This window comes from Naegleria fowleri (genome assembly GCF_008403515.1).
Source record: "Naegleria fowleri strain ATCC 30894 chromosome Unknown tig51, whole genome shotgun sequence".
Taxonomy (NCBI): domain Eukaryota; phylum Heterolobosea; class Eutetramitea; order Acrasida; family Naegleriidae; genus Naegleria; species Naegleria fowleri.
Window position 1 is genome coordinate 618071 of NW_025407983.1, and position 9715 is coordinate 627785.

The 9715-nt window shown below is 38.6% G+C and overlaps 4 protein-coding genes across 4 annotated transcripts; 3 read left to right on the forward strand and 1 right to left on the reverse strand.

Annotated features, from left to right (window-relative positions):
* Window positions 1–593: 593 nt before the first annotated feature.
* Window positions 594–1281, reverse strand: FDP41_006359 (uncharacterized protein; the record flags this gene model as incomplete). The annotated part of the gene is made up of 2 exons (XM_044709985.1): window positions 594–650; window positions 736–1281. 2 exons carry the CDS (start codon window positions 1279–1281, stop codon window positions 594–596), a joined length of 603 nt encoding a protein of 200 aa, XP_044559598.1.
* Window positions 1282–1319: 38 nt separating this feature from the next.
* Window positions 1320–3131, forward strand: FDP41_006360 (uncharacterized protein; the record flags this gene model as incomplete). Its single annotated transcript, XM_044709987.1, has 1 exon — window positions 1320–3131. The coding sequence occupies one exon, from the start codon at window positions 1320–1322 to the stop codon at window positions 3129–3131; it is 1812 nt and encodes a 603-aa protein (XP_044559599.1).
* A 285-nt stretch (window positions 3132–3416) lies between these two features.
* FDP41_006361 (uncharacterized protein) lies at window positions 3417–7936 on the forward strand (the record flags this gene model as incomplete). The annotated part of the gene is made up of 2 exons (XM_044709988.1): window positions 3417–7447; window positions 7501–7936. 2 exons carry the CDS (start codon window positions 3417–3419, stop codon window positions 7934–7936), a joined length of 4467 nt encoding a protein of 1488 aa, XP_044559600.1.
* A 642-nt stretch (window positions 7937–8578) lies between these two features.
* FDP41_006362 (uncharacterized protein) lies at window positions 8579–9709 on the forward strand (the record flags this gene model as incomplete). The annotated part of the gene is made up of 1 exon (XM_044709989.1): window positions 8579–9709. The coding sequence occupies one exon, from the start codon at window positions 8579–8581 to the stop codon at window positions 9707–9709; it is 1131 nt and encodes a 376-aa protein (XP_044559601.1).
* Between the last annotated feature and the right edge of the window lie 6 nt (window positions 9710–9715).

Sequence of the window (9715 nt, forward strand, 5' to 3'; positions counted from 1 at the left end):
CCCGAGGATGCAAGATAATCGGCAGATAATTCTTGTTTGAAATACCCGTACATCACAACTTCTCTCTGTATGTTTCAGTTCTATTTAAGTTTTTGTTGATGTTTAATGATGCATCTCTTTTCCAAAATTAATTAATTAATACGAGCCCGTATCAGTGATGCATCTCGAAATATTTTCATTACATAATTTCCGGAACAACAATTATAATTTCGTTCTTTCATCACGTCCTGGTTGCTTTTGGTCTTCGAAATAAAATTTTTTGTTTCAAAATTTAATCATAAAAATTAAATATTGTTTATTGGCCCTTCGGTGCCTCAATACTTGTCATAAAACAACATTGGACTTCATTTTCGTTTAGATACTACTTCTGAATGTCGAATGTTTTTAACAGGATATATCAAATATTAACAGATTACATGCTTGTGTTGAGCAACTGTTAACATGGGTTGAGTCCATGATTCAAACAGAAGGCAAAAATAAAGCAGTGTTTGGTCTGTTAATGCATATGGTTTTCGTTGGTTTGTAAGGTTGAGTCGTCAATTATTGTAAAAAGGTCATGAATAGGTATATATAGTGTTGATGGATATGATATGTTAATAATGATATGTTAATAATGATATGTATCGATTACCAGCATTGTCTTCAAAGTTCTAAGTCACAACAATTAATAATGTTGAAGGGCGGAGAGCAGTCTTGGATCCAATATAAGGTGAGATGCTTCTTTCTTGTTCTTACATTCATTACACGTTTCTTATCGAATTGTTGATAGCACTGATCATCATAATACAAATAAAGTATCTTGCCTTTTTGTCCATGATTAGTATGATCGTGAAGTTTGTTCTTTTGCTTTGTTTTTCTTTTTGGCTTGGCTTTGTCGGTGGATGATTGTTTTTTAGCTTGTGTGGTCCTTCTTGTTTTGCGAGGTTTGTTCTTTGGCTTGTATTCTTTTTCTTGTTTTGATGGAGTTGGTTGATTCAATGTTGATAATGTATTCTCATCTTTCTCAACTGGTGGACCGTTAGTTTTCTCAACTGATGGATTTTCTCTAAAGGTGATTGCGTCACATAGATGATGTTGTAAAGATTGTAACAAGTGATGCGAATGATCTAATGGCTTCCGTGCCTTTTCTTCGCAATTTCTGTTCTTTTCATTTCGTATATATTCATTAAGTTTGGAGTTTAATTGTTTGAGGGTAGCTGAAATGTAATTCGCTTGTTGTTCAATTCTTTCCAAACGTCTTTCCAGGCTGTGGAGCATGCAAGAGTCAATTCTGATGTTCATCTTGCGGTATTTTTTAAGGGCTCGATTTAATCATAAAAATGCCTTCGCTGCTCCTTGTAGTGGGAACTGTTCTTTTCGTTTGTATTGCTTCATACTGTTGGCTGTGGCTTCGGAACAACAAGAAGGTTCATCCTCATAGCGAGAGGATGGCAAGGATTTTAAAGAAACACGCGGACATGAAAAAGCATGCCATTTATTTTGAAAGATTGGATGGGGCAACGGTACCGTGTGGTGTGTTGGAAGGAGTTGATATTCAATGGAAAGAAGAAACGAGTGATGACAACAGATTTGAGAGTGTCGAGAATTGGAATTCGTGCCGAGTAGAATTGACTGATAGGCAGTTGATCTGTAGTGTCTCAGGACCTCCCTATGCTTGCCGATTTATACCGTTGTTTGAAATTTATGTTGTTTTGGGCAATACTTCAGAAGATGGTGCAATAGAATTAACAAGTTTGAATTTGATCACCAACAAGAAGGAAAAAATCATCATTAGAAATTCAAGTCAATCAATACATTCAAACAAGCTGAAAGAGTTTACTCAAGCATTGAAAAGGAATGTATTTCGATTAACACCAACAGAAACTTTATCTGAATCCTCAGTAGACGATGAGAAAAAACTCACACAAAACAATAACAGAAAACTAATGATATTTATTAATCCTAAAAGTGGATCTGGTCAATCGATGCAAAATTTCGAAAAAATTGTAAAACCAATGCTCTTGGAGAGCCACATTGGAAACAATTTTACATGTATCATTTCGAAACATGCTGGTCACATTCGCGAGTATTGCGAACATGAATTGGACTTGAACGTCTATAATGAGATCATTACTTGTGGAGGAGATGGAACACTTAATGAGGCCATTAATGGTATTCTTTTAAGGCTTGAAAAAGAAGGATCTATTGACTTGTTGAAAAAAATTCGTTTTTCAGTGATACCTTCAGGTAGCGGAAATGCAATGAGTTCCCATTTTCAAAAGAATTTGATTGGGTTCAATGCTACTACAACAGATTCATGTCTCGTTAAAAGAGCAGGCCTTTTTATTTGTCGTGGTCTTTCTAGCCCTTTGGATGTATGGGCAGTATTTCAACCAAACAAAGGCCGGTCATATGGTATTGCGAATTTCAGTTATGGAGGCATTGCTGATGTGGATTTAGGGACAGAGTTTATTCGATTTATAGGAGATTTAAGATATATTTTAGGATCTATATATTATGCCTTCTTTGGAAGATATTATTCTGGAAACTTGACCTGTATAATTCCAAAACGGTACATGGATCTGAAAAAACAAAACACTGTCGATGTTTCTGAATTTAAATACAACCATTCAATTGCAAGTGCTTTCAGTGGATCAGTGGAAACAATAAGGGAACGTACAACAAGGCTGGACGCTCCATTTACTAGACATTTTTTATCTAAAGAGCTTGTGGAAATGGGACTTCAAAATTATCATGCTGATGGCTTTCACGAGGTGAATTTTGATGAATATGAGAAAGTTGAAGAAAAAGATCAAGAATATGCCTACATGTTCGCCAGTAACGTTTCTCATGCAGCGGCCGATTTTGTCGCGTCTCATATTTCTTTCCATAATGACTCCCTAATTGATTTAATGTTTGTCAAGAAACCAGCTTCACCTTTCGAACTTCTTTCTATATTAATGAGTTGTGAAACAGGAGAGTATCACAAACACTCCAAGTGGATGTATAGAAAAATTAAGGCATTTTACTTTAAACCTACATCCTCAAAGGAGAGTTATTTAACAGTAGATGGTGAGGCGGTTCAATACGCTCCTATCATTGTGGAAAATATGGGATGTAAATTAAATTTTGTTGGTGGTGAAATTTTGTAAAAACAATCCATTAAAGGCTCCAAAATTTTCGATGGGCTCAATAGACTGGGTGAGAACTTCATAACAAAATTATCGGTAAAGCGCGAGTGACAGTCGAACAGCGATTGACGCTTCTGAAAAACACAAAAGAGTTCGCGGTTTCAAGATGTCAACTTTCTTGTCGCAATAGAGCAAAAATATTCTTCTCCTGTTTCATCGTGTGCATCTTTTGGGAAATTTGGGTCTGACAAAGAACAAGCACGCACGGTTTCGAAGCTCGATAAAACGCCGTTAGCTTGAAAAAAAATGATCGAAGAACCACCATCCGTTTCAACCATCAATGCCATTGAAAACCGGCAAAGATCCTTGCTATTCTATGTGAATGGACAGCGCCATAATCCTTCTCTTTGTTCCTTACAAAGTATTCATATGAGCTTGGCTGAATATTTGAGAGAATCATGTGGACTTACTGGAACGAAAATTGGATGTAATGAAGGAGGATGCGGAAGTTGTGTGGTTATGATCTCAAAGTTTGTATCTTCAACAGGATCATCTTCATGTACCGATCAGTTGTATGATGCAACTAATGATGGTCATTACAGACACAGTAACCAGAGAAGCGAGCATGATCCGCATAGTGGTGTGGTCAAGAATATGGCCATAAACGCTTGTCTTTTTCCGTTAGTACTAATGGATGGCTGTGCTGTTATAACAATCGAAGCGTTTGCCAATCTCAAAGATCATGTTCTCAAATTATTACAAGATCGAGTTGTTGAATTCAATGCCCTTCAGTGTGGATTCTGCACTCCTGGAATTATAATGAGCTTATACTCTTTGTTAAGGAATCATCCTCATCCTACAATGGAACAAATTGAATTGGCCCTTGATGGTAATTTGTGTCGATGCACCGGTTACAGAAGTGTCATGGAAATGGCTCGGACTTTTTGTGAGAATTTCGACTCTTGCTGCAAACAAACACGATCAACCGCTGAAACCGACGATGATTGTATGAAAAACAACACCAGCCTCGAAGATTGTTGCCAAGGTAGCTCCTCGTCATGTGCATGTAAGGCAAAAGGTTCAAATGAAGAGCAAAATAGAGTCACTAACTATTCTCCCGAAGAATTTCCTTCACACCCATTATTTCCTTTTGAACTGAGAAACTACAAGCCTGAATATTGGGAATATTGTGATAAGAATATTGAGTGGTATCGACCTTTAAAGATGGAACAATTGGAATGTGTTTTGAAATCTCTCCACAACAGAGGGAAAATGTCAACCACAAAATTTATTGTTGGTAATTCAGAAGTTGCATTGGAGATGAGACACAGAAATCATAATTACTCTCAATTTATTGCCATGACTCATATTGATGAGTTGTTACAAGTGAAGATTGAGCAAAACATTCTCAGCGTTGGCTCCTCTGTAACTATCAATACGCTGATGGACTTCTTGCAGCTTCGAATGCAAGAATACGAGAAAGCAGGAGAGATTTGTAAATGTACCAAGATGAAGGCCATATTTGAACAATGTAAATGGTTTGCTTCTACTCCTGTTAGAAATGTTGCATCAATAGGAGGTAACATCATGACAGGATCCCCAATCTCTGATCTAGTACCAGTTTGGCAAGCCTTGAATGCATCTCTTACATTTTATAATGTGGAAATACACTCAAGAAGAAAAGTTTCGATCCAAAAGGTATACACAGGATATCGAAAATTAGATGTTTCTGACTCTGAGGTTTTAATTAAGATTGAAATTCCCAATATCGAGACCGATTCAGATTATGAGTATTGTAAAACTTACAAACAATCTAGGAGACGGGAAGATGGAGTTGCCATTGTCAATGCATGCATGTATTTAAAATTATCTCCATATGATTTTAAGATTGAGAACTGCTCGTTTTCTTTCGGAGGAATGTCGTTCAAGACAGTTCATTTGGAAAAACTCTCTCAATTCCTTATTGGAAGATGTTTTAAAGAAGAAACTCTCTTTAATGAGGCACTTTCAATCATCAATCAAAATCTTACTCTCTCACCAGACGCTCCTGGAGGTCAAACATTGTACAGAATGACTCTGGCTCAGAGCTTCTTTTTCAAATTCTGGGTACATGTAAAGAAGAAACTAAACATGACAAAAGAAGAAGAAGTCAGCGTCCTCACGGATCACCATTACATTCCAAAAGATTGTTTTGAGTTCTCTCAATATATTGATCATGTTAAACTGAATCCCAATATCATAGAGTCTAATGCCAGAAGGTCCAATTCTAGCGTAGGAAGAAGCCATTCTGATGTCTATGCATATGATTGTGTTTCAGGAAAAGCCATGTATATCGATGATATTCCTACTCTTCCTAAGGAATTGAAAGCCGCTCCTGTGTTATCAACTAAATCATTTGCACGAATATTGAAAGTAGATGCATCGAAAGCTCTTTCCAGTATTGAAGGTGTTGTTGATTTCATTTCTTTCAAAGATGTACCTCAACGAAATAGAGTAGGAGCCATTATTCCTGATGACGAAGAATTGTTTTTGAGCGAAATATGTACAAGTACAGGTCAACTCATTGGTTTAATACTCGCTGAAACTACTCATCAAGCGAGAGAAGCAGCCAAACTGGTCCAAGTTGAGTATTCCGACCATGATGAAGCTCCAATCTTATCAATCGACGACGCTATCAAAAGAAAATCGTTTTATGAAGATTGGACAAGAAGTATGATAACCCAACCTTCTTCCATAGATGTACAAAATTTAATTGAAAAAGTTCAAACTTTCAAAAAAAACGGACAAGAAACTAACTTGCATGTAGTAGAAGGAACTGTCAACATTTCAGGACAAGAACATTTCTATATGGAAACTCAGGGATGTATTGTCATTCCATCCTCTTCTTCAATTAACTTTCATGAAAAGAATGCAATAACAGTTTTTTCATCTGCTCAAGGATTAAGCTTGGTTCAAACATTGGTTTCTCAAGCCCTCGGTCTTCCAATGAATCAAATTCTTGTGAAAACTCCGCCCAAAATAGGTGGAGGATTTGGTGGCAAAGAGACAAGAAGTGCATTTCTTGCTGCTGCTTGTGCTGTTGCTGCTCAAAAGACCCAGAGACCAGTTCGATTGATTTTAGATCGCGTGTCAGACATGAAATGGTCTGGAACTAGACATCCCTTCAAAGCAAACTTCAAATGTGTCATCAATAAGGAAACACTTAAATTTGAAGGTGCAAAGATTGATATTTACTGCAATGCTGGATACAGTTTAGATTTAAGCGGACCTGTCATTGAGAAGGCCTTATTGTCCATTGACAATTGTTATCATATTCCCAACTTGGAAGTGAATGGATTTGTTTGCAAAACCAATCTACCAAGCGCTACTGCATTTAGAGGATTTGGAGGGCCACAAGCTTTCTTCATCATTGAAACTATGATTGAACAAGCAGCAGATAGTTTAGAGAGAGAACTATTACACAAGAATAACAACCCTCAATCCTTGATATACCCTCTTGCCTTTCAAATTAGAGAAGCGAACATGTATTCAAAAGAATGTAAACTAACTCCATTCTGTCAAGAAATACCTGATGTTGATCAAATACGAAAAATATGGGAGCAAGTTCAAAACATTTGCCAATACAAAGAACGACTCGAGCTGGTCAAAGACTTTAATAAGAAGAATACTTACAGAAAAAAAGGAATTTGTGTTATTCCAACTAAATTTGGGGTTGGCTTTCAAGAATTATTTATGAATCAAGGTTGTGCACAGGTAAATGTTTACTCTTCTGATGGAACTGTTCTCATCAATACTGGTGGTATAGAGATGGGACAAGGTCTTCACACAAAGATTATTCAAACTGCAGCCACATGTTTGGGAATTTCAACCGAGCTCATTACCATTGCTTGTCCTTCAACACACTCGATACCAAACCCTTTACCAACTGCTGGATCGATGGGAACTGATTTGTTTGCAGGTGCTACTCTTGTTGCCTGCAAGAAACTGAACAAGCGATTGGCGCCGTTGAGAAAACAAATGTTTGGCAATAATCATAGAGAACTGAACAGAGAAGAGTGGTCAAAGTTGATTACAGCTGCATTTTTTAATAGAATATCACTTAGCTCTTTTGGATTTTTAAAACCTCCGTCTGTATTTGGAGAACAATCTTGGGATGAAGGAACTATGACTGGAAACCCACATTTGTATTTTGTTGTTGGAACTTGTTGTGCCGAAGTTGAGATTGATACCTTGACAGGGGATTGGGTGATTCATAGAGTAGATATTGGCATGGATATTGGAGACACGATCAATCCGGCAATAGATATAGGCCAGATTGAAGGCGGTTGGACTCAAGGGTAAGTTTTTGTTGCATTACCGGTGGGATTTGATGACAAGCCATTTTTTTAAGATGTGGATTATTCATGATGGAAGAATTGGTTTGGGGAGATGACCCAAAGAGAGAAGATGTTTCATCTACAAACTTTGCCAATCCATGGTTACCTAGTGGTTCATTCTTTTCCTTAGGTCCTGGTAATTACAAAATTCCAAGCTTTGGTGATTTACCTTCAACTTTCAACATACACCTTCTCAGAAAAGATAATACGGAAGCATGTAGTTCAGTTTATAGATCAAAAGCTGTGGGAGAACCACCGTTGTTTTTGGGCTCTTCTGTTCTGTTTGCTGTTAGGAATGCCATTAAGGAATTCCGACAAGAGAAAATGCCTCAACATTCATCCTTTGTTTTGGATTCTCCCGCAACAACCCAAAGAATCAGACTGCTTTGCCATGATGAATTTGTTGGAAATGTATCTACTCCACTGCAAAGAGTGAATGGAAACTTTTAAACATCATAGGGTTTGGTTTTGGGAATATCGCCCATTCAGTGATCCCAAAAATTTGTAATTATCAAATAAACAACATATTTAGTTGTCATAGGATCTATAACGATAGGATCTTGCTCGGTTATTTGTTCTGATATGTAGTTCACAAGAAAGAAAATAATTTCACGTTTTCGCTGGAACTTGTGCGACGGTAAATTTCATAGCCCTCAGGTTGATATATTAATAAAATTGATGCAGATATGCAAACATGCCCCATAATCCCTCAATGATAGTAGTACTCATGAATGATATATAAATGAAATTTGAGAGGTTGGTAGACACTCCTCGGACCGTGGAGCATCCCTATAATTGGTCAACTATATACCTCCAGCGAAAAAATTTGTCACCCCAGGAGGAGAGATACTGTCAGTAACATGTTTTGAAACTGAACTTGTAAATGATAATACACGTAGTAGACATCACATAGAGGGTATAGTGACAGTTGTGACACTTGGTGATGACCATGATCACAACAGAGACAATTATACAGATTAGTTGCAATTGTGAGAGACATGGTCATGGTAATGCGATGAATCTTGTAATACACCTTCTACATGACCACTAGGATTTATAGATGTTGTTTATTTCATCAATTGTGAACTAAAGATGTGGAGGGTGGGTTTGGGTTTGGGTTTGGGTTTGGGTTTGGGTTTGGGTTTGGGTTTGGGTTTGGGTTTGGGTTTGGGTTTGGGTTTGGGTTTGGGTTTGGGTTTGGGTTTGGGTTTGGGTTTGGGTTTGGGTTTGGGTTTGGGTTTGGGTTTGGGTTTGGGTTTGGGTTTGGGTTTGGGTTTGGGTTTGGGTTTGGGTTTGGGTTTGGGTTTGGGTTTGGGTTTGGGTTTGGGTTTGGGTTTGGGTTTGGGTTTGGGTTTGGGTTTGGGTTTGGGTTTGGGTTTGGGTTTGGGTTTGGGTTTGGGTTTGGGTTTGGGTTTGGGTTTGGGTTTGGGTTTGGGTTTGGGTTTGGGTTTGGGTTTGGGTTTGGGTTTGGGTTTGGGTTTGGGTTTGGGTTTGGGTTTGGGTTTGGGTTTGGGTTTGGGTTTGGGTTTGGGTTTGGGTTTGGGTTTGGGTTTGGGTTTGGGTTTGGGTTTGGGTTTGGGTTTGGGTTTGGGTTTGGGTTTGGGTTTGGGTTTGGGTTTGGGTTTGGGTTTGGGTTTGGGTTTGGGTTTGGGTTTGGGTTTGGGTTTGGGTTTGGGTTTGGGTTTGGGTTTGGGTTTGGGTTTGGGTTTGGGTTTGGGTTTGGGTTTGGGTTTGGGTTTGGGTTTGGGTTTGGGTTTGGGTTTGGGTTTGGGTTTGGGTTTGGGTTTGGGTTTGGGTTTGGGTTTGGGTTTGGGTTTGGGTTTGGGTTTGGGTTTGGGTTTGGGTTTGGGTTTGGGTTTGGGTTTGGGTTTGGGTTTGGGTTTGGGTTTGGGTTTGGGTTTGGGTTTGGGTTTGGGTTTGGGTTTGGGTTTGGGTTTGGGTTTGGGTTTGGGTTTGGGTTTGGGTTTGGGTTTGGGTTTGGGTTTGGGTTTGGGTTTGGGTTTGGGTTTGGGTTTGGGTTTGGGTTTGGGTTTGGGTTTGGGTTTGGGTTTGGGTTTGGGTTTGGGTTTGGGTTTGGGTTTGGGTTTGGGTTTGGGTTTGGGTTTGGGTTTGGGTTTGGGTTTGGGTTTGGGTTTGGGTTTGGGTTTGGGTTTGGGTTTGGGTTTGGGTTTTGGGTTTTGGGTTTGGGTTTGGGTTGGGTTTGCTTGGAGCACATGTAACTGAACGAAG